General features: G+C 36.5%; 6 protein-coding genes across 9 annotated transcripts; 2 read left to right on the plus strand and 4 right to left on the minus strand.

Annotated features, from left to right (window-relative positions):
* Positions 1 to 350: 350 nt before the first annotated feature.
* On the minus strand, positions 351 to 1,588 carry LOC116170646. The gene is made up of 4 exons (XM_031487151.1): positions 1,529 to 1,588; positions 802 to 961; positions 622 to 755; positions 351 to 569 (listed from the first exon to the last, which is right to left on the minus strand). Exons 1-4 carry the CDS (start codon positions 1,586 to 1,588, stop codon positions 351 to 353), a joined length of 573 nt encoding a protein of 190 aa, XP_031343011.1.
* Positions 1,589 to 2,056: 468 nt separating this feature from the next.
* LOC116172546 (PKS-NRPS hybrid synthetase CHGG_01239-like) lies at positions 2,057 to 4,527 on the minus strand. Of its 2 annotated transcripts, XM_031489777.1 has the most exons (5): positions 4,284 to 4,527; positions 3,894 to 4,207; positions 3,724 to 3,835; positions 3,273 to 3,498; positions 2,057 to 3,222 (listed from the first exon to the last, which is right to left on the minus strand). In XM_031489777.1, exons 2-5 carry the CDS (start codon positions 4,142 to 4,144, stop codon positions 2,660 to 2,662), a joined length of 1,152 nt encoding a protein of 383 aa, XP_031345637.1. In that variant the 5' UTR covers positions 4,145 to 4,207; positions 4,284 to 4,527; the 3' UTR covers positions 2,057 to 2,659. The 2 variants fall into 2 exon arrangements, with proteins under 2 accessions (XP_031345637.1, XP_031345638.1); XM_031489778.1 differs by having other exon boundaries at positions 3,894 to 4,527.
* A 9-nt stretch (positions 4,528 to 4,536) lies between these two features.
* LOC116172547 (putative nuclease HARBI1) lies at positions 4,537 to 6,596 on the plus strand. 2 transcript variants are annotated; one of them, XM_031489780.1, is made up of 4 exons: positions 4,537 to 5,188; positions 5,239 to 5,366; positions 5,453 to 5,650; positions 5,702 to 6,596. In XM_031489780.1, exons 1-4 carry the CDS (start codon positions 5,130 to 5,132, stop codon positions 6,088 to 6,090), a joined length of 774 nt encoding a protein of 257 aa, XP_031345640.1. In that variant the 5' UTR covers positions 4,537 to 5,129; the 3' UTR covers positions 6,091 to 6,596. The 2 variants fall into 2 exon arrangements, with proteins under 2 accessions (XP_031345640.1, XP_031345639.1); XM_031489779.1 differs by having other exon boundaries at positions 4,537 to 4,960; positions 5,080 to 5,366.
* A 4,851-nt stretch (positions 6,597 to 11,447) lies between these two features.
* LOC116171744 (integrator complex subunit 4-like) lies at positions 11,448 to 16,101 on the minus strand. The gene is made up of 10 exons (XM_031488725.1): positions 15,943 to 16,101; positions 15,159 to 15,898; positions 14,835 to 15,033; positions 14,614 to 14,782; positions 13,040 to 13,504; positions 12,658 to 12,901; positions 12,286 to 12,614; positions 12,019 to 12,242; positions 11,747 to 11,972; positions 11,448 to 11,698 (listed from the first exon to the last, which is right to left on the minus strand). The coding sequence occupies exons 1-10, from the start codon at positions 15,997 to 15,999 to the stop codon at positions 11,484 to 11,486; spliced, it is 2,868 nt and encodes a 955-aa protein (XP_031344585.1). The 5' UTR covers positions 16,000 to 16,101; the 3' UTR covers positions 11,448 to 11,483.
* Positions 16,102 to 16,422: 321 nt separating this feature from the next.
* On the minus strand, positions 16,423 to 19,813 carry LOC116170596 (kelch-like protein diablo). The gene is made up of 5 exons (XM_031487098.1): positions 19,641 to 19,813; positions 18,447 to 19,591; positions 18,256 to 18,399; positions 16,892 to 17,234; positions 16,423 to 16,843 (listed from the first exon to the last, which is right to left on the minus strand). Exons 2-5 carry the CDS (start codon positions 19,514 to 19,516, stop codon positions 16,652 to 16,654), a joined length of 1,749 nt encoding a protein of 582 aa, XP_031342958.1. The 5' UTR covers positions 19,517 to 19,591; positions 19,641 to 19,813; the 3' UTR covers positions 16,423 to 16,651.
* Positions 19,814 to 20,057: 244 nt separating this feature from the next.
* On the plus strand, positions 20,058 to 24,982 carry LOC116170597 (calcium channel flower). 2 transcript variants are annotated; one of them, XM_031487100.1, is made up of 6 exons: positions 20,058 to 20,216; positions 20,270 to 20,387; positions 20,440 to 20,647; positions 20,694 to 20,801; positions 20,922 to 21,060; positions 24,348 to 24,486. In XM_031487100.1, the coding sequence occupies exons 1-5, from the start codon at positions 20,118 to 20,120 to the stop codon at positions 21,046 to 21,048; spliced, it is 660 nt and encodes a 219-aa protein (XP_031342960.1). In that variant the 5' UTR covers positions 20,058 to 20,117; the 3' UTR covers positions 21,049 to 21,060; positions 24,348 to 24,486. The 2 variants fall into 2 exon arrangements, with proteins under 2 accessions (XP_031342960.1, XP_031342959.1); XM_031487099.1 differs by lacking the exon at positions 20,922 to 21,060 and having other exon boundaries at positions 20,059 to 20,216; positions 24,348 to 24,982.
* The last annotated feature ends 2,244 nt before the right edge of the window (positions 24,983 to 27,226 follow it).

Raw genomic sequence — 27,226 nt, forward strand, 5'->3', positions numbered from 1 at the left:
TTAGTTCATTGAAATTATGTGTTTTAATATAATGTTGTTTAAATGATCTTTTAATATGAAACACCCGGCAACAATCTTTTTCTGGACACAAGTAGTGATCAGTTATATTATGAGCATATTCTAAGTGCATAACGTACTTATTAAGCTGCATAAAAGACTTCCTACAATTGTTACACTTCATCTTTTGACGTTTTGTTAGTAAGATAGGTACACATCAAATATTTACGTCGGATTAGAAATAGATTTCAATTGAGATAAGACATCATTAATATATGGAGGAACATTATCGCAATCCAAATTAATCCCATAAAGACCTTTTTGAATAAGAAGATATAAATATTCAGTTTGAATTATGGGTATTTCGCATTCATTATATGAAAAATTTTAAATAAAATATCAAACGCCTTTATAGGATTATCAAAGTGTAAATAAATAGTGTCTATTACTATATAGAAGGCTCGAGGATCTTCAATGCTTCCTACATAAATTATGTACGGCTGCACAGTTTGTTGATGAGCTAGGGCTTTTTCTTTTTGAATTCTTATTACTTCGTCTATATCTCCGGCAGTCTAAAAAGGAAATACCCTGAGCCTTTATTGTTTTATAATCAAATGTTCATACCTTAGCTTCAACAACAATTCCTTCAACAGTTTCTTGTGTTGAAAACTTCCAGTGTTTAGAATTCTTTAAAACAAAACGACCTTTAGATGGAATTAGAAGCGCGATCGTTTTTAATTCAATTAAAAATTTGGAATCTGTAAGAAAAACTACAATACGTGATATAAATTTGTTAAATATTACCTTGATTTTTAATGTTTTCCCGTAATTCGAGTAATTTTGCTACTGTTTTGTCTTTATTTCCTGTCTTCTTAACTTCTTGTATTTTTGCAAAAAACTGGTCCCAATTCATAAAAAGCTTAAGACCTTTACCATCATATAGTTGGTTAAAATCTGAATTAATCTGTAAATAAATTAATAGTACTTATATGAATTTTTTGTAAGAACCCTTTCTTATGTATAGTTTACTTTTCCGATATAAAGACAGCCACTAGGGATCTTCAAAAAGGTAAAAGATTCAGATTTGGTACTTTTTAAAAAACAAACAAGACTATCTTATAGGTCATTAAAAGTGTCATTGGTTTTGCTCGAAGCAAAACAATAATAACAGAAAAAAATTGTTTTTTAAAAATGAAGAGTTTTGTTGACGCCATTTTCTTAGTTCTTTCACTGCGCGACTTTTTCTCGTTTAACCAAATCTAAATTTTACCGTTTTTAATATTCCATAGTGGGGCTCCTCATGTTAGCAAAGTGTAGGTATAATAAATCAAACTCCTCGGAAAATTGAATAGTATCATTAAAAATTACGATTTAAAAATCAATACGTCATAAAAAGTGCTTAAACTTTATATTAGTTAGTAGTAAATCAACGATTTATTAATTCAAAATTTAAGTACATAATACGTTTTTGACTATTCAAAAACCGTTCATTTTCTTAGCCAGTTGATTAGTTAACAGATACTTTTTATACCTTTCTTAAAGCGGTCATAAAATTAATATTATGACCAGAGTTACACTGAGTCACATACATCTCGACTAGGGTTGCCAAAATCTCATTCACAATTTCCGGGACTTTCCGACTTCACGAGCGTTGCATGAGGGGGGGGGGGGGGGTTCAAAACTCTACAAATTTTGGTATTACTTTATTAATAAGTCTAAGAAACAAAAAATAAAATATTAGTTCAGTACATGAAAAAGAAAATCAAATTTGTTATAATATGTTTCCAAACCAATATACATATTATTTTCTTATGTATTTATCACTAGATTTGGCAATCTTCAAAAGTTTCTGTCCATCTGCACTTTGTAAAACTGTTACAATTTCTGAACACGATTCTTCATAATTAATGCGAGTCTGCAATTCGGATTTGATCAAATCCATGGACATCCTATTTCGATCTTTAGTCCATACATTATTCAACAGGCTGAAAATTTTTTCGCAGAAGGCGTTGCTTGTTGGAATTGATAAAACAAAACCAACTATTTTTTTTAGGTTTTTAAGATCGTTTGTGTCGTTTGTTCTAAAGAAATGCGCCCATATCTTATCGTTCGGTAAATCTTTAGGAAGAACCTCAAAAACCGATTTTATGCACGCAAACTCTGTATAAAGAGAGTCAATGTCAACTGCGTCTTCAATTTTTAATATATCAGGAAACTCTGACAGTACTTCCCACGTCAGCTTAAAATCCTCTGATTTAAGGGAAAGCAACTCAAATTTCTTGTAAATCCCATCTGGTCCAAAGTCGTATCTTTCTTCTAGATAATGAATTGCTCTTTGCAGAAAAATGTGAGCTTGCTCTGTAAACTGATTTTTTTTATCTTCGCAGAGGTTTCTAAAAATAACCTTGACTTTACTTCCAAAAAATTATCAGCTAACCGGCTTTTTAGTTGGTCAAAAAGATTTCGCATTGCACGATCGAGGTCTAAAATAGAGTAGGTATCACTTTCCAATATCAGGATTACTTTGGTGAATTCAGGCAAAACATTCTGCAAAAAGAAAAGATAGCAGTCATTCAGGCTTTCTTTCAGGCACTCTTCCTCATTATTAAAATCATTACTATCACATCCTTCGGAAATAAACTCCCAAAGCACTTTATGACTGTTAGCCGGACCTTTCAAAATATGCTATCACAGATTGTGGAACACACTCTTTGAATTGAGAATATAATAAATCATATTCTGATTCATTTTTACTATATACAAGTTTTTGTAAATAATTTAACGATAAATCACGCTCTTCTCTGGAAATATTCTTTTTGTCACAAGTCACTTCTCTTCTAAACGTCTTTAGTGTATGGAAGATACAAAGATAAAATGGAGTGTTTGGGAAAAGATCTTTAACAACTTGACGTTCTACTAAATCTTTATCGCCCATGAAAGATTTCACCTTTGTAAAATCAAAATGTTTTTTAAATTGTTCAAATATCCAGTGGTAGGTCTTTTTATCTTCGGTAGAAATAAGTGAGACATTAGCAATTTCTGACTGTCCATTAGAATCTACTACCAGACATAAAAATACAGTGCAACCTATATCAATCAATTTATATGTTCCATCGATACTTATAAATTCTGGCCAAGCATTTAAAGCATTTCTCATATCTTGTGTTGTAAACTGCATTGCTTTGAATTTTTCATCCTCATCACAGAAAATATCAACCATACATCCTATAATCATATATTAAATTTATAAATATTTTTGCATAAAAAATAAATACCATAAGATTTTGTCAACAAAGAAACAACTTCATCTAGATCATTCTTCTCTATCTTTCTTCTATAATTGATATTTTGCAAGTCCTTTAATGTCGTTTTCTTCCCAGTGTCTGCCAGCACTTTACTCTGAATTTTCTTTTTATTTGCATCCAAAGATAAAAAAGTTTGCACAGATTTGAGCTCGTCTTCATTCAATGCGCGAGTCTGAGGTAGATGATCATACACCTTCTGAATAACAAAAATAAAAAATTTAAGCATATCTTCAAGAAATGTGTTCTTAATAATATAATTTGAAGGGCTCTAATATAGTTTTGTAAAATGAATGATTGTGGAATTCAAATTAGTGCTTTTATTTATGAGCCTAAAAGGTAGTTAAAGTGACCAACTAAGTAGTAAGTAGCCATATTTTGAAGGCTACATGAGACTAATAAAATAGGATAAGTAAGTACATACCTGTGACAGTTCATGTTTTGTATGCATCGTGTTAATGCTACATATTTGTAAAGAATGTCCCTCAGATGAAACACGAAGCTTAAAGTTTGCTTCACATCCTTGGCGCAAAGTGCTGTAAGAAAAAATATTTACATGAAAATTGTTATAAAATATGAAAAAGGATAACTCACCTAGTTTTTTTTATTCCATTACCTCTTTTTGCAAGTCTTTTTCCATGAATGCATGCATATTCAATCTCATAATAGACGAGAGATTGTTTAAGTTTTCTCTTAAGAGAATTAGATGCACTGGTGATTGTTCGGCTCCTTATTTTATAAAACTTTTGTTTATTGATAGTTTCATAACTCTTCACACACATTTCTAACTCCTCATAAGTATCAAATCGACGCCCTTTGTATAATGTGTCTTCCTCTGCAGACATGGCAAGTGGTTCGTCGATATAAGAATAATTTACTTATGTTGGGAATAGTTTCGGTTTTCAACTCTGTTTTCAAAAATATTTGTATTGTATTGTAACTACCCATGCACTATTAACAGTATTAACTATAATAGGTACTAACCCACACCACTATAGTTGAATCAGAGGAAACACCAAGATTTTATTTCTATAACCTCACTTGACAAATCTCAAGCAGAGAAATCAGCTGATTGCAAACGTCAAACGTGCCTCGTTCGTCAAAAAATTCCGGCACGTTAACGTGCCCCGAGTCACGGCGTTTTCTAAAAAATAATATTTTACTGCAGGCCAGCTATACATTAATCGATCTATAGCAGGCAAAAGTGATAACCATCTTGTAGGAACATGTCTTATGCCCAGTTTCTCCAATGTATCTTAAGCTCTACTTGAATCTTAAGATCGCCTTAAATCTTAAGTCTATCTTAAAACGTTGCACCAACGCAAATCTGCATCTTATATTCACAAAGGCAGCCTTACATTTAAGTCGTGAAAATCTGCGACTTAAGTCGGCATTATTGTTAGTGAAGTTGAAAATGAGTGGCATTTTGTCTTTCAAACGTCACTTTTCAAAATGGAATTGATCGATGTCGATGATGTCGATGTGGTTGATATGGTAGACATAGTAGAAAATATTCGAATACCACGGCAAATTCACATTAGGAGAAATTTATTTAATATTTATTCTAATGTTGAATTTTTTCGACGATTTCGACTCGAAAAAGGGACTGCTTTATATTTATTGGAGAAAATAGAACATAGACTAGAGTACTTCCATAACAGGTAAGTACACATCATTCATAGGTTTGTTTCACGTTTGTATACTTACCTACATATAATGCTTTTTGTGACTATTGTATAGTGCGAATTCAAGGTGTACAATAATGTTTTTTGAAATTCAGGAATAATTCCATCAGTCCCATGAATCAACTTTTGCTAACGTTAAGAGCTTATGCCAGTGCAGGGCATTTTGTTGCTGTTGGAGACTTTGTGCATGCAGACAAGTCAACAGTATGTAAAATTGTTTCAAAAGTTTCAAGGCTCATAGCATCAATTGCAAGGGAATTTATATACATGCCTCGAAATGAAGTTGAAATTGCAAGTGCTCAGAATAAATTTTACGACATTGCTGGTTTCCCTAGAGTCATTGGGGCAATAGATGGATGTCATATAAAAATTCAATCACAAGGTACTTACTACACTATTTTTTTCACATTATTTTTAGTATTATACTTTACATTCGCTCATTTCTACAAATAAGAATTTAATTTAAAGGTGGAGCTGATGCTGAAATATATCGAAACAGAAAGGGATATTTCTCTGTAAATGTGCAAGCCGTTACAAGTGCTGACCTGTTATTCCAAGATATCGTCGCACGTTGGCCAGGTTCGACGCACGATACCACCATTTTTAGAAATTCACGATTAATGCATAGATTCAATAATGGAGACTTTGGAAATAGTATCTTGTTGGGTAAATAGCACTTTTTTCAATATTAATTTACAATCGCTACTTACTTTTTAGGAGATAGCGGTTATATGAATCTTTCATATCTATTTACACCTTTTCTGAATGTTCAGAACGATGGTGAAAGAAACTACAACAGAAGTCACGTTCAAAGTAGAGTCAAGGTAGAAAATCTATTTGGTGTTTGGAAAAGAAGATTTCCTATAATAGCGTATGGATGTAGAATGAAGCTAGAAAATGTACTTTGTGTTATTGTGGCTACAGCAGTTTTGCACAATTTGGCTCGTTTGAGGGGAGAACCAGAACCACCTATTGAAAATTTAATTATGGAACACGAGCTTCAGCAAGCAATTCGAGATGGAGATATTCCTTTAGCCGCCGAAGAAAATGATTTAGGCTATGATTATAGAAGACATTTAGTAGATATATATTTTTCTAGATTGTAATTTTCGTATTTTGCAAGTTTAAAGATAAATTATATTACATATTAACATACCTACTACAATAAACATTTTTTATTAAAATTGAAAATACGTACTTATACTTATTTAAATGAATTCATTCTTCGAAAAAATACTAGATTTATTTTATGGCAACATTTACTTGGAACAAGAGCACTTCCCAATTTCCTCTTCCATTAAGTAAATTTTTTTCTTGTGCTCAACTTCCATGGCATGTAACATTTTCTTGTGCTCCTTTTCTTGCAAAAGAATTTCTTTTTGAATTTGTAGTACTTCAATTTTAGCTCTTTCTGTAGGTCCCAGGTCTGCGTTAATTTTAGGTCTCCTTCGAGCAGACCAACGAGTGCCTCGTAAAAGTGTGGGCGTGGGCTCTTCGTAAGTAAGCAGAACGTTTTGATTGCACAGTTCAGTTTCATCATGTGTTTGTTCTAAAGGTGTAATCGAAGGTGTACTGGATGTACACGGTATTTCTATGTTAATTTCTTCTTGATTGGGCTTGGAAGATATCAAAATTGGCATTCCAAGAATATCCTCTGCTGGATGATCTAATATAGGTTCTACAAAATATAAAAATACTTGTATCTATGTGTGCCTCACTAAAAATATAATTAATGGAAATTCGAGTGTAAATTTTACCTTTCATTACATCAGAATCAAATTCATTTCTTAGACCAAGGACTGTCTTCTTATTTATTATATCCAAAACCAATTGTTCATTTGCTTCACAATTTTTCGAAGAAAGTGCAGGAGCAACTCCTCCACCAGTTTTGTAAAGCTCCTGCCTTTCTAGTGCCGCCTTTTTTCTTGAGTCCTGCTTCATATTGCTCCACTGCTTCCGTAAAGAATTGGCGTCACGAAAGACGTTGAAACACTTTTTATTAAAATTTTGCTCAATAATTTTCCAAACGTCATCTTTTTGATGGTTTGAAACGGCGTTTGTATCTTTATTTTCGATGATATTTTTATTTGAATCAACCAAATGAATTAATAGTTTTTTTTCTTCTTGAGTGTAATTCACTCTTTTTTTATTAGAATGCATGTTGGCCGATGTCTAACAAGTTCGGTGCACGGTTCGGTGGGGCAATGACGAGTAACTCACAGAATAAGGCCTTATTCTGTGGAGTAACTATCAAGTTTGACAGTTTGCAATTATTAGGTACCTACCTTCGGTAACGCGATTCATTAGTAAAATTGGCATTCATTTGATAAAATTCTGTGTTGCCAGATCGTTTCAGACAAATTCTGATGCTTAGCTAAGATGCGAACTTAAAATTTTGGTGCAACGTAATTTAATTTTAAGGACGCCTTACAATTAAGACCGCCTTGCCTAAGGTACAGCTTATATTTTGTTGGAGAAACCGGGCATTTTATTTCTGTAACTTCGCTTGTCTTATCTTGCTATTTTTGACAGAACTTGCGAGGTGTGACTGTTTGGTATAGGAACCATTACTTACAGGTACCTTACCCATATTAGTAATGTACCTAATAATCATTTTCTCTCCTATAGGGAGAGTTTTGGTACTTAGATATTTGTGACGTTAGAAGTAGAAAAAAGGGAACACTAAAAGGAAAAAAATTGTTGAGGGCGCGCAGTGCAGTTATAATTATAACATACCGACACGTGGCATTGGTGGAGCAAAAGGTATAAAAATTGAGATTTAAAAGGCGGAAAAACTTGTGGCGAACGCAGAAAAAATGGCCACAGGGTAGTTGTAATATACCCTAAAGTATTTAAACAATGACCCTACCTACCTGTACCTGCTTGGCATTGGTGGTGCAAGAAAGGGGACTTCTAAAACGTGAAAACAATTGTTCGTGGCAGAGAAAGGTTTACACTTAAGAGAGGGTAGTTGTACGTAACACACTTGGCATTGGTGGTGTAAGATAAATTAACGGGAGCTCAAAAGATGAAAAAAATTATTGGGGGCGCAGAACTTGATGGATAATTATTTGAGGGTTGTCACATGCTTATTCGTCCTGATATTGGTGACGCAAGAAGTGGAGAAACGAGATGTTAAAAGATGAAAAAATTATTGAAAGCGCAAAAATGTCTCCATGAGCATTCTCGAACCTTTTACTTTCCAACGTCTTTTAAAGGTTTCAAAATCCTTCAGCAAACTTAACAATCATCATGAGGAGTATCTTGGGCCTTCTTGAAACTTTAAAGTCAGCACTTCAAAGTATTACCTATTAATTCCTAGTTAACTCCTAATTAACTCCTTGCAAGACAGCATTAAGTTCCATCGTTAACATCATTATTGCTATAATTTCTTTTTACATTTTTTAGGTTTTTATTTGTGCCTTCATACTGAATGGTTTTTATTATCATATAGTTTTTTCTTTACTTGCTAAAAGTGCTAGGTTTTTTATGTCTTGGTCTCTTGTTGTTAATTTCATATGTAGGGGGTAGAGCAGACGGAATAACACGGTTTATTCCAGTTTGAACTTCGCCCTATTGAGTCACCCATTATGTAATGTAATGTATAATATCTTGTTCTTTGTATAATGTGTGCTCAATAAATGTCATTATTATTAATTAGTCTTCAGAGTCCTTCACGAAACCTAGGGACTGTATAAGATATTTGTTTAAACGTTAACTATAGCAATTAAGAGCCTATTTGAGTTACTAAATGTTTTCGCTCCAGTACTTATCCTCAGATTTTTATAGTGACCATTAGAGCCTCTATTGAAAGCCCTCTTAAAGGTTGGTAAAAGATTTAAGTATCACTTTATGCCCAATTTTGGAGAGTCATACGCGGTTTCTAAGTGTGTTCATCGTGGCGGCTTTTAGGAGCTTTTAAGAGCAGACACAAACAGATTTACTAAACGCTTTCAGAGCCTTTGAGCATATGGGCCTCTCAATGTTTTCAAGGATCGCGACTATAATAAGGAACTTTGAGACCGTTTAATTTACTTTTGGAACCTTTGAATGGTCTCTTATAGACCCTTAATTTGTCAAAAATAGTGGAACCAACTGTCTCGTATCCTTTATTCTTCATAGATCATACCTATACCACAGACAACGTTGTCTGTGCCTATACTTATATATTGCTCTCGCTAGGAAAGATTGTCGGTCACAGTACACCTTATGTCGATCTACAATCTATGTTTTTCTCAAGTTGTGAGGGACTTCCGGAATAGGATCGTGGCAATGTTAAACGCAAAGTCTTTTTGTTCAACATTGACACGATATTATCAAAGAGTAACCTGCTTATAGTGGGTCTTTGATACTATCCCGGAAGTCTCCCGCATCTTAAAAAAAACCGTGTAGGGGCGGGAAAGAATACCCCTACCGCAGAAGACACTGCGTGTCGTAAAAGGCGACTAAACAACTGCCACCCCAGATACGAAGATCGATCTTTATGCTTAGAATTAATGGTTTGGATGCCAAAAGTAAATGATTTTTGACATAGGTATTTTTACCAATTTACGTGATCTATCTAAGTGCTTTTTAAATTGACAACCACCAAAAATGTTTATGCATTTGCGATATTTCTTTTCTGGTATGTAGAGAAGCACATAAATAAATGATTTTATATTACAATAAGTGTCCGGGTCCATTGGATATAATAGTTTTAGTTCCAAAAATGCACATTTATGAGATGATTATCGTGGTTTAACGGAATTAAGACTAACAAGCAGTGATATCGAGATCGTGTCAAAACTAGGTTGCTAATTTGAACCGACTTTCCATGATCACATTAGTTCTCATGAAATATATAGCAATTTGCAATGGCGTATTAAGGGTCAACAACGCCCTAAGCCCTAACGGATTTTGCGCCCCATATAAGATTTTTTAATACTCAATAATAAACCAACTTTTACGAAATTATCAAGACAAATTAAAATAGGTACATTTACATACTGAACAAAGCGTACTATAACGTAAATTTAATTACGTGGTTTATTAATTAGTTAACAATAAATTTATGAGAGTCTGAAATGAATATTTAGTTAAAATATTATTTATCACTTAAATATACACAACTTACAACAGCGCGAACTATTTATTACTTCGGCGTTGAATTTGGAACTGACTGAAACACAATTCGATTTGATTATATAGCATATACACCCCTGATTCTAGAAAGTTTTCGAACGCTTCCGAACCAGTATTCTAAAATGTTCTCGAACAAAACACGTCATATTTCCCAGAAAGAATGCGTCACATCGTTACCACCATAAATACAAACGGTCACATTCGCTTTCGTTTTTTATCGCCGATGACTACTAATCTTTTATGGCGCTCCTATGTCTATCGGGATTTCTAAAATATTCGCTACGCTATTTACCTAAACTTTTCCCCTTTTAAAACAAATGGAGAGAAATTATTGTATATATTAAAATGCATTTTAGATGGTTTAGAACTTTCATACACTGGGGAGTTTTGTTAGGGGGTGATAGCCCCAAAATTCTTAAATTGCAGCCCTTGTCCAGTTTCACCAGAAACACATTCCCGGTTCGATTTTTTTTCTTGTGGTGGGGGTTTGCAAAAAATAGAGTGTATGAAACAAATCTAGAAACAATAAATGACTCGAAAAAACCACTAATATCACTAGGGATCTGCTGCAAAGGGTTCAAAATTCTAACTATGTTTTGGGACTGTGTTTCTTCAAAATAATTGGTGAAACGCACCCCCTACAAAAACTGTAGTTATGTTACTTATTATGCAGGTATATTGTGGTTCAGAGGTCTCAATTATCGGAGTGGTACTGCTGGATAACCGGCTTGCATGGATTGGGGATGCTCTTTCCATCGATGAGCGTGCTAGACTGCTACGTATCTTGTCTCGCGCCCCTGCCTTGCGATACATTGATTTTTGTTGAGCATTTTTGATTTTTCAGATAGTGTTTTGTTCGCTCTTTTTTTTGCGCCCCTAAAATTCCAACGCCCTAAGCCCGAGCTTTGTCGGCTTATAGATTTATACGCCACTGGCAATTTGTGTTTTTCAGGAATCGTCCAGGTCTTTTTAGTTTGATAAATAGATTTACTAAGGTCCATGGTTTTTAACGCAAAATTGATAGGAGGTTTGATCTGATATAGATGTATATCGGATTTTTGGATACAAGACAATTACGTTTACTTACCAACCAGTATATCTTAATAGTAGAATTTGATCTGGTGCATATAGATTTCTAAAAAACAATGTCTGTATTGTGTATGCATAATGCAAACAACTGAATTTGTACCGCTTTTGGGAAATCTTGTTTTCTTGGATGGTACATACGCTCGGGTGTTGGCGGGTGCGCCGCCTCTCCTCGCGCGCCCGGTGAACTCCATACTGATTTCATCACACATAAACGATTTAGGCAGACAGAAAAGACATATACATAACAATCGTCTTTATTTATATAGATCTTGAAAAAATACACATAAAATTAAATTCCTCTTTTAATCGGTTTCGGTGCAACACTGATCTTCTGTGGCTTACAGAGGTGCAGTATACTTGATGAATCGTTGAACTTCTTCTTCGCTATATCAGCTTCTGGTACCGATAACGCAATACTTATATCAACATTACACGCCTCTGACCAAACCTGGTGAGATATAAGGACGGTGGTCAACAGTCTCAGATTATGTCCACTGTGCGAATCTGCAACGGACAGACTTAGAGAAAGACTATTCGCAGAGTGCTACTCACCTTGTTTGTCATTGTCGAAAAATAGCGGCTTTAAATGCGCAGGACGCGGTAAAACAACGTGGGTCCGCTGATCGGGGTACTTAATAATCAATCTTAACCTACTGGGATCGGACAGGTTGAATAGTTCCGCTTCCAATGGAACCGCCATCGTAAGTCCGGCTGTGAATTTTAAAGTGGAGTCCGTCTGGTTGCTCGGCTCGATTATTACCGCCGAGCTCATGCGAACCTGCGCGAAAACTGTTGCGGAATGTGATTAATGATGGCGAACTTACCTGGGAGTTCGGTACTGGGATTTTGGCCAACTTTGACTCCGACAGAATGGGTATGAGGAGGCGGGCCACAGCGCCCGGTTTTGGTTCCTCTAATACTGATAGCTCTTTAAAAACACTGCTGGCGAATGAGTCCGGTTCCAAGCCGTGCATTACTAGCTCCCTTTGCATTTCCTCAACAGCTCCGAGGAAGTGATGGCACGGAGCAAGAGCAGACGAATTACTAGCTACGGTAGATTTGTAATAATATACGGGGAGCAATCAAGTTACCTTTCACAATGAAGATCAGGTTTAGAGCCAGAGCTCTGAGACGGAATTGCTTGATGCTGCACTGCTCGTTGGCGGCAAGACCGACGAAGAGGTATTGCATCTTCAAGCAGTTTTCGAGTAATTGATCGATATTAGTTTTGAGAATGTTGGCCTGTTGCGTCGCTAGGGTGCTCGGATTCTTCCACAGGCCCTTTTCGAATATCTGCGCGTAAAGTAATTGCGCTCCAATGTACAGGGAAGTAAACTGCGCAATACCGGCGATGGACGAATCCATTTCACTGAGGCGGTTCAGGTGCTCTTTCGCCATTTGCAATAAATTTGTTTGTACCCTACTAAAAACGTAAGAGACTGCCTTACAAAGTGTCGAGTTACCTGTAGGAGACCTCGCTGGCATTCAGACTGTTGACGATGGTTTTCAGAAAATCGAAACTTTCGGGTACCGAAGCGGGTTTTATTATTGTGTTGCCGGTACCTTCGGAGAGCCTCAATTCTGGTACGAAATTCGGCATGGTATCTCGCAGATAGGCGTAGTGACGTAACGTGTGAGGTTCCAGGAGGGGGCTGATTGTCGGCGAGTACTTGGCGGCGTTTAAAATCAGGATTAGAATGCAAATATCTAAACTTTTAAGAAAAATACTTCAAATCAGTTCAATCAAAAGGTGGTCAACCAAATTGTTTGTCGTGGTGAATCTGAATTTAGAACCAATGAACGAAGAGCTAGAGAAAAGGGCTACTGCAACTATGGGAAGGATACATTGTGGATTATCGACATCAGGTTCAGACGTGTCGAAAAACGGATGAATACACAACAACGGTGGAATCAGCGGTAGAACCAATTCGGGGTGTTGCGCCCCAACCTTCTGCAAGCATCTGTACGTCGAGCGTTTGTCTTGCGGATACTTCTTCAAGTTATCCAGCAGCTTTTCTATGCACATTTTCAAACCACCGGTTGTAGACATGCGACACGACGCGAGCATTTGATGGAGGCCCTCGCGTACGTCCTGCGAAAAGTCTTCCAATGCGCCTAGTATCGTCTCCAATTGGTCGTCGCGCAAAATAATGTGCTCGGAAATTCTTCTCAGACTGTCGATGGCCATCAGCCGGACTTCTTCGATTTCGTCGTTAAACATGTCCACTAAGAAATCCAGTGAGAGGTTTGCGAAGTCTGGGTTTTTCATCGCCAATTGGCAAAGGGATTCGACTGCTGCCGTTCTCACCTCTACAATCATATCAAGTTGGCCATTAAGAAACTGTATAGACGCTCGCTCTTTGTTTAAGTAAATTATTCGCCGATGATGATCAGCAGAATAAAGATGGGCTGTATAATTTAGTTTTTCAAAGAACGTGACCATCGAGGTTATAGACTAGAAACCAATTTCGAAAGAAAATTCAAAGGGCTGTAACTTTTGAACTAGTCGCCCAATCTTGGAACTGTTTGAAATTATGGATTCTACAGGCCACATTCTAAAAGAAAATATTTTTTCCGTGTCGATCTAAGACAATTTTTTCTTCGGGGCAAAAAAAAGGCATTTTTACCAAAAATCGACTACACCAAAATTTCTCGGGAAAACACTTTTTCTTATTAATTTTTTTGGTGCGTAGAATCCAAAACAATTCGTACTTTTTGGATCAGACTTCTCAATCAAAAGACGAGGTGACCATTTTTCGAAGTGGACTACAATCAAAGCAAATCCAATTTAGGGACTGCTTCCAAAATTCATTATTCAAAATTTGTGCTACACATATCCTTATATAAGGTCGCAGATATAAATATACTCCAGATAGCTCATGACATAGGGGAAACGTAAACTCTACTCCTGTAGCTAGCGCAGCCTACTTTTAAATGCATACGATCTTAGGTTGTACGGTTTAGGTTTGAAACTCTGTTTGTTTTAAAGAGACGCATCATGAAGGTAAAGGAGGCGTTTATACACTGTATCTAAGATAAGGAAAGTACTCAGAAAGGGAAAGTGATACTTCTTTGGAGATATGTTTATCCATATCGGTATCATATTTACTTACAGCATCTATAGACAATTACACTTCTCACTGTATGTTGTTCTTTGCAAAATGTGTCAAATACGTGCAGAATATGCTAATAATAAGAATGACAGATGCCATTATAATGCACAGTCATTTGTTTCACTTTATCTATCCTTATAGTTAAAGAACGGCTTAGCCTACTCATTCAAACCTATTAAAATGTCAATTTAACATAAATGCTATAAAATAAACTAGATTAAGTGTTAGTCAGATGCTGCTAGATAGTTCTATTTTGAATTTTGCACCATATGGCACTTTTTGAAAATATACCTACCACAGACTTACCCAAATATTCATCTTCGAGTCCATGAACAAAAGCGCCACAGGCACCGCTACTCATCAAATTAATGCTATCTGCATCAACCATTTCTTTTGGCTGATCATCGGCCCACTTCTTCCCGCTAGCCCACTCGCCACTAGTCACATTCTCCCATGCCAATTCGTGAGCAGTTCTCTGCCAAAATGTATTTAATGCACAAAACCCTAATGCTATCAATGCTATTTACCTTTCGTCGCATATTTGAAATTAATTTTTTGTCCAGCGTTTGGTTGAGGAAATGATTGCTAACCTGCGTCATGCTCCCCAACAACTTGGCCGCCAGGGTGCGTACTCGCATCGACAAATCTGTCAAGCCACTGCAAACCTTACCGAATGCGTCGTCGATCAGCCGCACCTCCTGCTCACTATCCGGCAGCATTATCAAACTAGACACAAGAAATGATGCGATTAAGAAAATTGAAATTTAATTATCAAAAAGCTTTTAAGCCCAAATTGCAGTCATCCCCTTTACTTTAAGAGTCATGCCCAAGTCTGCAAACCTCCCACTTACTTCTCCGGATGGGCCTCCCCCAGTGACCTGATGAGTTTGATTACGACCAGCCGCACAATTTCATAGTCATCCTTTAAAGCCTGACACACATTCATGTAAATGTCGGGGTTGAGTGTCATACCGCGCTCGTGCAAGACTATCAGGGTGGAGAAAGCTTGACTGCGCACCCTCGCGTCCTCGTTATTAAAATAAGAGCTGATCAGGTGAACAATTTCGTTTGTGTTCAGATCTGCAGTTATTGGTGTTAGTGTCCCGATCACCTCGAGACACTTGCACTTTACACTGTGACTGACATCCTTAAGGTAGTGCTTTACGATTTCGAGCAGTTTCAAATGCAGTACTCCGTTGTCGACGCTCAACTTGCCCAGCTTGAGTATCGTGTTTATACCTTGCGCGATCACTTTATGCGAACGTTCGTTTTTAAGCAACAGCAAAGTTTCATCGATAATCGCTTGTAAATCGGCCTTCTGCTCGTGACCGATATCGGCGAGTAATGACAAGATCTTAACGCGTACTGCCGACTCTGGTTCAGATTTGAAATGTTCGCTTAACTTCTTAACCGCCTCGATAATATCAGGAGGCTCGAACTCAAATGTGTCGATTAACCGAAGTAATGTTTGAAGCGCCTCGTTGCTGTTTTTGCAGTTTTGCAAGCAACTGATTAAGGCTAAGGTTGGACGACCGGATGCCTGCTTTTTGACTAAGCGAAACCGCTTCAGTTGCGGTTCGAAAGGGGCCTCCTGAAACTATGGTATACAATTTTGCTCACGAAATTATGACTTACTTGAACTATAGATTGACTATATTCTGCTAAAGCTCTCTTTTTTAATACTGCAGCCATTTCGTACGTTTTTCTTTACGCTGTTTATGTTTGGAATAAAATTGCAAATTGTTAGGTTATTATGGAAAGTGACTCTCAGTAGGCATAAAATATTCCATAGCTCAGATTTCATAATAAGTGACGTTTATTACACAATCAAATCAATGCACAGGGTGCTTCAACTAATATTTGCATCTGGCAGTAAATCAATTTAACAAAAATCATACTCGTTTCGTTCTCTTAGATGGGGCATTTTATAGCTGATTAAGTTCTCCATCGCCTTGGTTCAATAAAAAATAAAGGCTTGTAGTGTATAATGGAGTTACTTTTACTAAATTTCAGTTTGTGGATACCATGCAATTCAAATTGTAGGTTTTTCTTTTGTAATAGTCGTGGGATTGTCAGTTCCCAAAGGTGAATGAAATTTAAAATTAAAGACTCATCACCAATTTAATGGGTTTTATTCTAATAGACATTAATAACAATAATAATATGCTAGTCACATACAGAGTACCACAATGGAATAAAAAAAATGCAATTTACACTTAAAACTAAAATAACTATCTTCTTTGATTCGGCAGTAAAATTCTCCAAGTACATATAAAATAAATTAATCATTAACGAGAATAATCACATTATCAATAGAATTGAAGCTGACTAAGTGTTACCATTTTTACCAAATACGATTTTCAGTCTGCGGCGCCCTCATCACTCCCACACCTCCACCTAGTCGCCTGTAGTTCATAGCACCACACAAACGCCACTGATTTTGTTCAGTGTCGTACACTTCGATTGTTTTTAAGTACGCTGTACCGTCGAAACCGCCCACAGCGTAGAGCTGCCCGTTAACCACCGCAAGTCCAACCTAGAATTTCATCTTGGAATTTTTCCACAGAGAAATTGGTACACTTACCCCACTTCGCCTAGAGGTCATGGCAACGATTGGACTCCATGTATTTGTGTGCGGGTTGTAACGTTCCGCGCTTGACAGCTCCATACAGTCATCTCGTCCGCCCACGGCGTATATAAGGTTGTTAAATACAGCACAGCCCAGGTGTTTTCTTCTGGTGGACATCGGACTAACGGGCGCCCATTTGTTGTGGCGAGGATCGTAACGTTCCACTGTGTTTAGTGGGGCCTGGCCATCTGAGCCTCCTATGGCGTACAGGTAGCCCCCTAGTACTGCAACCGCCACTCCTAGTCGACGGGTTGTCATAGGAGCTACCTTACTCCACTTGTTTTCTTTTGGATCATACCTGTTCACAGTAGTTATTAAACTCAATTTTTAGTGCGAGTGTTAGACCACACCATCAATAGAATATAGTTCTGGAGAGGTCCTAGAAGCCCTTGGAGGGTTATTGTTTTGTTTCTAGGCCCTGGAAAAGCCCCCAAGGACGTGTTTGTTACAATATTATGTCCTTTTCAGAGCTTTCCAGAGCATTCTAGAATTTTCCAGAACTGTTAAGGCCTTTTCCAAGTTTCTAGCTTCTTTCTAAGCCATTGCTATACTTTTATTTATCAAATGGGGACCGGATAATTACAAAATCTTTAGAACTACGAAAATTTCGACCCCCTCCCCCACTCGAACCGTGTGCCCGGCGAATATTTTCTTATTTAAAAGCCTCTAAGAACTTTTATATATTCCTGGAGATTTTGAAAGCCTGTAAAACTGTTAGCGACTCTTAAGGCTTGTAAAGGACTCTTAAGATTCTTCAAAATTCAGATATCAAATACCCATAAACATTACTAAGGTCTCAAAGGCTCTAATGGGCCCCCAAAGCCCACTAGGTCATAGAGACTATTGACGTTTCTTGAAGAGAACACATTTTGTAACTCATGAAAACTCTTAAGGTTTCTTAAAGGCTTATAAAGTCTCTTAGAGCCTCAAGTAACCTCCAAAAGACTCCTATTTATAACTCCTGACGGCTTTTAAAGTCTAAAAGCCTCTAAGAACTTTTATATATTCCTGGAGATTTTGAAAGCCTGTAAAACTGTTAGCGACTCTTATGGCTTGTAAAGGACTCTTAAGATTCTTCAAAATTCAGATATCAAATACCCTTAAACATTACTAAGGTCTCAAAGGCTCTAACTCCTGACGGCTTTTAAAGTCTAAAAGCCTCAAGACTGTACTAATGCATTTAAAATTTCCAGATTACACGAAATTATTCGGAAAATTCATGTACATGTACAATGGTAATGTTACACCCCTTGCCTAGTGTATTGTGTGTGGTCTAACCATAATGTTCTAAGGGGCTGGGCCCGAAAAATCAGTTCTACCTTTCAACATGATTTAAGCATTGTACTCCATCCTGACCTCCAACAGCATACAGCATATTGTCAAGTACTGCCACACCTACACTTGTACGACATGAGGTAGTTGGGGCAACATCACATGACCATTGATCTGTTTGCGGATCGTATCTAAAAACATTTCATGAAGGACTTCCAAAGAGGACTAGCAAAAATACCTTTCTATACTGTTCAAGTAACTTTGACCGTCGTGCCCCCCAACTGCATACAGAAGATCATTGAGCACAGCAACCCCGACACCACACCGCCGTTTACTCATAGGAGCAACCATCTTCCACTCCATAGTTTGCGGATCAAACTTTTCCACTGAAGCTATCGCATCCCCACTACACCAACCGCCGACAGCAAACAGAACCTCGCCCCTTCGAGTTGGCTTACGGGGCCTCGTTCGGGGTCCCTGCATCAGGGGCCTCTCTTGAGGTAGCAGCAGGTAATTTTTCGCTTCATCCACTAAATCCCTGCAAGATTCATCGGACCGCACCAACAAATCCGACCCAACAGTACCTACTAAGAATTTAGGACTGAGTAATGGTAGCCTGACGTGCTGTAATACTTGTGGAAGGTGCTGCCGCCTTTCGGACACGTTATACTTGACCCACGACATTACTGCGTTAAACACCTGCTCTTCACTTCGAACGTTTAACTCGTCGCTCGATATTATATCGACTAATTGACTAACGGGAAGCAATAGAAACTCCTCACTCTCCATAACCTCTTGGAAGTTATGCTGTGTGAATTTGTCGGCGATTCTAAGCAACTCCCTGCACGAGTGCGTATCCGCAAACGCCCTGATGCCTAAACAATTCGACGGATCCAACTGTCGTTTCAAAAACTCACAGCAGATGTCTTGTATTTCGGTCAATTGCAACAGGCAAGCTGCCGGTAGAAGTGTTTGGACGTTAGACTCTTCGACGACAATATGAGAGGTATAGCAAAAGTCTATTAGTAAATCCATAGCTACTTCGTCTATATCACGTATTGTTACTTCAGTCTGACGGGATTCCGCCAGTTCACCCGTGAACATCGCCCTAAAATACGGACTGCAAGCGCTCAGTATCACCCGGTGAGCGAAAATTTTCCTATTTCCCACATTTAACACGACATCGCATAACTCGCGGTGTCTCCTTAGTAGATTGAGTTCGGTTAGTGTGCTTTTGGGGTGTTTATCGGAAGTATGTGACAATCTCGCTGGTGAAGGTGGACGTTCGCCGACCGACATCTCACCCATTCTGCAGGTTGCCCTAATGTGAGATGCCAATTGAAGGCGTAAGGGCGGCGACGCCCAACCCCACACTGAGTCTATCTGTAGATATAAACAATATTTACTGTTATTATTTTGTGACCATATTTACCTTTACGACTTTTAATTGCTTAATTAAGAAAATTTATTCTAATTATATGACTTGAAAACTTTGGCTAATTAGCATAGAATCACATGAATTCTACTACTTTATAGTCGTAAATATTGCTGTAGTTGTGAATAATGTTTATAGAGTTATTTATTCTTCTTTGACATTTGACAATTAGATGAATAACCTCTAAATGTCAAATTGGTAGTAATGGTTTGCAACTTTACTTTGGGTACATTCCGTTATAATCTGTTTATTTATGTTATCTTCAAACAAAACTTCTTGTTTTAAACACACTCTTATTAAACACAAAGCAGGGGTTGAAAACGGAACCTGATTGCATTTATAAACCTTCACTTGGAACCGGAACCGTTATTCAAGAAGTTAAATTAAAAAAAATATTTAAATGTTGCACCCTATATATGGCCAATATGGATATTGAACGCTACTAAAGCTGAAGATGTCAAATGGTTGTGATCCATGCTATTGCCAGTGTCAGCTGACAGCTGTCATTACGCCTACGTAGGTGTTTTGATAATTTTATTAAGTGGTCACTTTTCGGTACAACAAATAAATATGGTAACAATTCTATCAAATAAGCCGATTTTGAATAAAAACCATTTCTTTTACAGTCATTTACCGACAAAATAAATTCTCTAATGGCCAGACCCGGCCAGGAGGTACCTAAAGATGATGTTCCTTGGTGGATGAGGTATGGTGGAAGGGCATTAGGTACATTGGGCGGTTTTCGTAAGTGACAAATTGCTTAACGAACAATTTTTTAATTTAAGTTTCTTTCCAGTGGCAATTTTCTTGGGTGTTCTTAACTGCGTCAGCATAATAACGGGAGATATTAAGTGTCTCCTCAGTGGCTTATTCCAAATGGTACTCGGCTTTAGTACTTTATGCATAGAAGCACCTTGCTGTTGTCTGTTTGTCGATTTCGTACAGAACCTCAGCGATTGGGTGGATAAACGTCCGTATTGGAACAAAGCTGTGGCCTACATTGGGTAGGGCACCTCACACTTTTCGAAATGAATTAGTGTATTTTTTCAGCTTATCCCTTCCTCCCATATGTCTTTGTGCGACATTAAGTTCGATATTTGGAAGTGGTCTCATCCTAGTGACGGGTGTTATCTATGGAATGATGGCATTAGGGAAAAAGTAAGAGTTTTATCATCCGTTTAATGTTTTGGCAAGGGGGTGACTAAAATTGTGTTTTTGTTTTGTGATGTTTTGCGAATAACGCTTGAAAGCAACTAACATCTTGCTTAATAACCATAGAGGATCTAGACAGGATATGGCTGCGATGGCTTCACCGCAGTTAGCTACATCGCCTACCGGAATGGGAGGACATATAGATCAACGTTCAACCCTAATGGAAGATCCCGATGTGTGGCGCCCTACATAAGTCTTCCTGAAAGTACAGTTAATACTTTTCTCCTTTGTCGATCATTGCATTTCTGCTTCTATTTATTCAGCTGTAGATTATATGGTGTAAAGATCTTCTTTACTGCTTCTTTGCTTGGTGTTGCTTGGCTTTTTATTGTAGTTGTTGTAGTGAGTTGTGCTTTCGTCATTAGTGTAGTGTATTCTATGTTTGTAAATAAATGCTTTGTTGTGTTGTTTTTCAATGGGGATGTACGAAATTCAACCTATTGGTAACAATTGTGGCAATTAGCCATAGCAAAATCAAACCAGTTGAATTATCGTAAAATCCCAGTAATGTAGACAGTTCTCATCTCTATTAAGAGAGGGAATTTTAATTTAGTGTCTGTTAAACTTATCGGCCGATTGCCAAAATGGGATCACATCTACAACCATTTTTGAAAATCTCGTATTTCTATTGTTTGTAACTGTATCTGCAAGTTGCCACATGCATTTGTTAGTTTGAAGTAGGTAATTCACTAGATGGCTCATCAGAAATTTGGATTATATATAGTGGCTATACAAGACAGTGGCGACAATTGAGCTTAAACTTCGCCCACCCGCCATGTTGTGGCAAATTTAAACATCTGAGTTAATTATATGTAGATTAAACATGAATTAGAAAAAATTACCACTGGAATTCTTTAGTAATATTGAAGTTTGCCACATAATGGCTGCCGCCTGCCACGTGTTTCAGCAACCAATCAGAAATGAAACACCTATCGTCACCATTGTCTTGTATAGAGTCACTGTAGTGGATTATATGGCAAGAATTTTAATGGTTTTTTAATAGTTTACATTGGAAAACGTAGATGTCTCTGCTATCAACAAAAATTAGTACTGAATGGTCAATTTTTACCTTCTTTAGTTATACATGAATCTGTAATGAACCGTAGACAATTTCATTATCTCGATTTGGAATTTTTGCATACAGAATTTAGAACGTTTGTAATTCATTTGGCACACAAGATATATAAATATTCTCCCGTTTATGAGCTACTCAACATTCCTTAATGACTATGAAGATTACATTATTGTAACAGAGCTGTGCAAATCAAAAGAAACGATGCACCTGTGAAGTTAGCCCCTCATTTTTGAAATTTTGCTATTATTGTAATTAGGGTTCTCGAGTTTTTGGTAAATCTTAGAAAAAGTTTGCACATTTAAGTCATAAACAATTATTTATTTCACATAATCATTTCACATCTGGGAACCTGGGAGCGGAGCGGCCTCTTTGGCAGCGCGTCTTATCACAGCCATAAACCACAAGCAAGTTTTGTAACTGAATTAAAAGATCTATAGCCCTAGAAGCAAACCATAACTTTCATCAATTAAGCACCCTCAGTCATAGCACACGTGATTATGCGTGCGTGGAAATGTCCACATAAACAGAGTCGCTAATTAGGGTTTTTTGGACGCTTATTCGCAAATACGGGGGAATGGCGCATTTTTAATCCTGGACAATTTCCAGTTCATAAAATTCCCTGACACAATTCAAGTTTTTCCCGATTATCCCGCATTGGCAGCCGATAGTAATATCGGGTATCGGTCAATCACATACAAAAGACCTTGTCAAATGTTCTGAAATAAAAACTCCCAATACTGACTATTTTTAGAGCAAAATTCTATACCTACCCCTTATGTAGGGTGATCCAGAACTGTGATCAGGACTATTTGTCTTATGGAAATGTTTAAATAAAACGCGTGAAATATTAAATATCGTAAACAGTAAATGAGAGTACAGACAGACAGAACTATACTGACATCATTGAGATTTTGTTTGATTCAGATTCTTGTGACTTCAAAACGTGTATTTTCGGAAAAAAGTGGGGGCCTAATGCAATATCTCCCTTTAGAAACGTGCGGGTGGTAATTATACGACTATTACTTTTTTTAAAAAAGGCCGATACGCCAATATTTTATCAGTAGCAGCCTTCAGGCATAGCAACATCGGTCGAACCCTACTAACCAACCCAATCCGCGGTTTATCCACCTCAATACTGTTCTACCCTGGCTCATTACATTTTAAGTCTATAATTTTACTTCGGTTGAGGAATTATGTAGCCTGCGGGTCAAAAACCTACTGGGTGTGTAATCACAGATCTAGAGGTCATTTTCTTGCCTTTATGGTAGCAGGATTGAAATGTTTTAAGATACATATCTCAGCTCAAGTGCCTTATCAAACACTTTGTCATGAGGTGTGTTGAAATGTAAAGCAGAATGAGCAGTGTTATTGTATGTAACACAATGGCTGTTGAAAACCTGAATTCAACAAGTTTCTTCAATTATTATTGTTCTATTTTCCCTTACTCAATAATTCCATTATGGTCATCACATCGTAAAGTTTTAAAGTGGTAATTTGGAAACATGGATTTTTAATTTGCACAAATCTTGGAATCTTGGTTTGCAGATATCTACATAGGGTATACTCGTCAAGTAGAGATAAAATATAGGTACTTTATCTTGTATAGTCACAGGGGTGATTGGCCCAATCAAATCTAAATGGATAACACTTCGAACAATGGCTCTATCTCTATCCTTATCAAATCTTTTCCTCGTCATTTTTGCTGTACATTTTTCTGTTATAAATAAACTCAGTCATACGATTTGAAACACACCTGAGTTTATTTAGATACGACGATGACTAATGACCACTGAAAAATTTAAGCTAGGCTTAGCTTAAGTGTAGTTTTAAACCTTTTTTTTTATGGGCGATATAGTAACCTCCACTTCAATTCAAAGTAAAAGTCTAACATCGATCCTAACTGCTTATAGAACCATGCCATGAGCCTTTCTGAAATAAAAACACTTGACAAAAGGAAGTTAATTCATCAAATTTCCATTATAGATACTAATTTCTCAACTCACTTCAAGACCTACCTATTTGTTGATATCCCCAGTCAATAGTTTGAAGTGTCTATTTATCTCTATTTTAATTTCTTCAATACAACAAAAAATAGTTTGTTACTGAAATCATTATAGTCGAGCCCATGTGGTCCATTCGTGTCACATTGCTTGTTGCGAGTTGATTTATGGTCCCTATACTATTATAGATACTAGGGGCTACAATAGTATATAGTTCAAATTGAAGGTAAATAACGATTAGAGAGAGCTATTATAGTGAAACCATGCAAGGATATTATCATGCACGATGTAATAGTATGCAACAAATAAATTAATAAATTTTCGTAACCCACCACTTCCTTTCATTTATTCTTATAAAACGAGAATTGTTTTGTATTAAAATTTATGATGTTAATGTCTAAATATGAATTTTTCTAGGGCAACCGCGGAGGAGATGCGCGCATCCGCAGCTTCAGAGTCCTTTCCTCCTCAGACTCCCACGAAACCCGTTTCAAATATGCGTTCCAATTTAGTAGAGAATGCGCAACCCATTAGTTTTACCGGTGCTCCAGTATTTGACAGTAACGTTTGACTTAGTTCACCTACTATTTACGGTTTTAATTATGGGATAGATAAACACATATCGTACCTACAGTATATTTATTTCCGATCATAATTATTGTATATTAGTAATATTGTATATAAGTCATTTCTTCCCATGGTTTCTTATATACTAGTGAGATTTGCAAGTTGTAAGTAAGTAGGTAGCTTTTATTTAATTATGTATTATAACGCTTTAAGACTGTGTAATTTTTAGAAGTTATTTGTTGGTCTCATTATGCTCAATGAAGGTGATGTTTCTCCGTTCCCTCTCTCATCGACCCATTCCCCTCATCCCCATCACAATGTTTAGAGTCTAGGAATTATGGTATTTACCTCTGTGTGAACTTCTAGGTCAAATTTATGATAAATGTTGCCATTTCGTGGTTTGGAACTTGCAAATTTGGATTTGAATAATTTGTGCACTGCATTGTGTTCCTGATAAGTAATAAATTCTTCCAATTATTTTTTAATAGTGTTCATTCCATTTTTTAAAACTTATAAATATTTATGCGAGTACAAAATCTACATAACAATTGGAAGTGTTTTTAATTTTTTTGTCAATAACAAGGAGTAATTGTTGTCTATATTTAGAATAATATTAATATTATTGTTAAAAGTATGTGTGTATTTATTGACTGTAATAAATCTCTTATAATTATAAGCGCTATTGTATTGTCATGATTTACGCACATGTTACTAAATGTATAGGTATTATTTTTATTATAATTTTGGCCAAGGTCGTCGAGAGCTACAGCGGGACCTGGGACCCATGATGTCAGATTTCAAACATTATTGATAAGATAAGACTACCAGAATCTTTATTTGTATACCTACACATTGAAAATTTTGCCTGGAACATTGAATATAATTGCAAACCACATTTTTCTTAAAGGAGCTTTTATGGTATTGAAATCGTATTTAAATCAGTCAGTAGTATAATTCTGCATGGCCAAGGAGAGCGCTTTTAGCGCATTTTTGAACTAAAATACGCTATTATATAGCCGGTCCCTGTGGTGTTAAGGATCCCTGGTTCGGGCATGGATCTTTGTAAATGTATAGTGGCTTGGGTTGGTAGAGCAGCCTTGGCTGAAACCTCGCCCACTCAAAAATAAAGGCAAAAAAAAATAAATTAATCGTAAAACTCAAATTAAGGAAAGCGGTTGTGTTAATTAATTTAATAATTTCACTAGTTTGCGTTGAAAAAAAAACGTTATTTGTTAGTTATTTAAAAGCAATTTATTGTATCAAAAATCATTAAACAATTTTTAGTAAATCTACATGCTTAAAAATAATTTATTTATAATGGCGCGCAGAGGCGTCTACAGAACTGAGAGGGCCACTTTTTTTAATGGGAAGAACTATTTTTCGTGATGTATTATTAAAGAATGAACAATGGCAACATAAAAAACATGTTCAAACTAGTAAAGTTATGAAATTAATAAACAAACTTCCTTAATTTGGGTTTATATAAGTGTTTTATATTGCTACATCCAAAAAAAGTATTCATTAAAAATAGGTACCTAATTAAAACTAGTGGTTGCTATTTATAAAAGTATAGGTACCCCTTTGACCATGCAGAAGTACTCCACTGACCGTCTATTTAAAGTAGGTACTTATGTAGATTTTGTAGCAAACTTTTTATAATTTTGGATGCCATAAAACACTTATTTTAAAAATATGTTGCTTTGAAGATATATTCAGGGTTCCAGACAACATTTTCACTCTGTAGGTATATGTAACTAAAAAAAAACCAGTAAAATGTATTTATATAGGGTTTCACAAAAGCCCCAGGACGAATCTACAAGTTTCAAATGAGTGAAGAAAAAGTGAAGTATATTTCAAATGGTTTAAAACTTTCATACACTGGGTGTTTTTGTTTTAGGCTTTATGGTAATATAAAAATTGGAAACCAAGGAATCTTTACATACATTTATTAGGTAGGTACCCTAATTAAAAAAAAATAAAAAAACACGAAATGCTCTTGCACGAGCACGGAAATTTTTCGAAAATTAAAGTGAGTAGGTACGCCTTATTAGAACCAATTTCTCTGTTAGATATACGTACTGAAGTAGATAATTGTATTCTCCATGAAAAGTACCCTGAAAAATATAGGTGTAAATTAATAAGACCACGATAACGTAACCTTAGGGCTTTCTTTTCTAGAAAAATCCTTAAAAGTAATCTAATATATAAAAATCTCCTGTCACGGTGTTTGTGGTCGCACTCCTAAACGGCTCAACCGATTTGTATGAATTGTTTATTGTACATCTACTTGCTAACCAAATGAGTTAAGACGATTAATCTCAACTCTCAACTGTAGGTTGAGTGAGATACGAGAGGCAAGTTACTTATCTCTGGGGGGCGAGATTCGAAGCTAACAAAAACCCTTCGGTTGGTTTATACTGTTTATGTTGTTTTATTTTGTGTTCCCTACTGTATTTTAGGTCATACCGTTGTTAATAACTAACGTAAGGGGGCCTTGCCTTAGATGTTTAAACACGTGCCTCTTTTTATTGCAGGTTTTTGTGGTGTGAAGTGAACAATATAAAAAAAATCTAGGTATGCAGTAAAAAATATTAAGAGAATTGATAGTCACCCCTTTTGGGAATCAGTTCAAGAATTCGTATCCCTTTTATGAGCTATTGTAGAGCTTTCAATATTTAGCAAGGATACAATATTTTAGAGCTCATTTAAATCACTAGGCTTTTAACATT

This window comes from Photinus pyralis, unplaced genomic scaffold (assembly GCF_008802855.1).
Source record: "Photinus pyralis isolate 1611_PpyrPB1 unplaced genomic scaffold, Ppyr1.3 Ppyr1.4_LG5, whole genome shotgun sequence".
In the NCBI taxonomy this organism is placed as follows: Eukaryota; Metazoa; Arthropoda; class Insecta; order Coleoptera; family Lampyridae; genus Photinus; species Photinus pyralis.

Excerpts from the sequence above, each read along its gene's own strand:
- LOC116170596 (XM_031487098.1), bottom strand. The coding sequence starts at position 19,516 with ATGGGTGAGATGTCGGTCGGCGAACGTCCACCTTCACCAGCGAGATTG. Across the intron at positions 18,400-18,446 it reads TACTTGAACAGTATAGAAAG|ATACGATCCGCAAACAGATC; the intron begins GTATTTTTGCTA and ends AAATGTTTTTAG. Across the intron at positions 17,235-18,255 it reads TGCTTAAATCATGTTGAAAG|GTATGATCCAAAAGAAAACA; the intron begins GTAGAACTGATT and ends TACTGTGAACAG.
- LOC116172547 (XM_031489779.1), top strand. The coding sequence starts at position 4,752 with ATGGAATTGATCGATGTCGATGATGTCGATGTGGTTGATATGGTAGAC. Across the intron at positions 4,961-5,079 it reads CTAGAGTACTTCCATAACAG|GAATAATTCCATCAGTCCCA; the intron begins GTAAGTACACAT and ends TTTGAAATTCAG. Across the intron at positions 5,367-5,452 it reads TATAAAAATTCAATCACAAG|GTGGAGCTGATGCTGAAATA; the intron begins GTACTTACTACA and ends TTTAATTTAAAG.
- LOC116171744 (XM_031488725.1), bottom strand. The coding sequence starts at position 15,999 with ATGGCTGCAGTATTAAAAAAGAGAGCTTTAGCAGAATATAGTCAATCT. Across the intron at positions 15,899-15,942 it reads ATAGTCAATCTATAGTTCAA|GAGGCCCCTTTCGAACCGCA; the intron begins GTAAGTCATAAT and ends CCATAGTTTCAG. Across the intron at positions 14,783-14,834 it reads TTTCAAATATGCGACGAAAG|AGAACTGCTCACGAATTGGC; the intron begins GTAAATAGCATT and ends ACATTTTGGCAG.
- LOC116172546 (XM_031489777.1), bottom strand. The coding sequence starts at position 4,144 with ATGTCTGCAGAGGAAGACACATTATACAAAGGGCGTCGATTTGATACT. Across the intron at positions 3,836-3,893 it reads AATGGAATAAAAAAAACTAG|CACTTTGCGCCAAGGATGTG; the intron begins GTGAGTTATCCT and ends TTTTTCTTACAG. Across the intron at positions 3,499-3,723 it reads CAAAACATGAACTGTCACAG|AAGGTGTATGATCATCTACC; the intron begins GTATGTACTTAC and ends TTTGTTATTCAG.
- LOC116170646 (XM_031487151.1), bottom strand. The coding sequence starts at position 1,588 with ATGTATGTGACTCAGTGTAACTCTGGTCATAATATTAATTTTATGACC. Across the intron at positions 756-801 it reads GGAAAACATTAAAAATCAAG|ATTCCAAATTTTTAATTGAA; the intron begins GTAATATTTAAC and ends TTTTTCTTACAG. Across the intron at positions 570-621 it reads GAATTGTTGTTGAAGCTAAG|ACTGCCGGAGATATAGACGA; the intron begins GTATGAACATTT and ends TTTCCTTTTTAG.
- LOC116170597 (XM_031487099.1), top strand. The coding sequence starts at position 20,118 with ATGCTATTGCCAGTGTCAGCTGACAGCTGTCATTACGCCTACGTAGGT. Across the intron at positions 20,388-20,439 it reads AGGTACATTGGGCGGTTTTC|TGGCAATTTTCTTGGGTGTT; the intron begins GTAAGTGACAAA and ends GTTTCTTTCCAG. Across the intron at positions 20,648-20,693 it reads AAAGCTGTGGCCTACATTGG|CTTATCCCTTCCTCCCATAT; the intron begins GTAGGGCACCTC and ends GTATTTTTTCAG.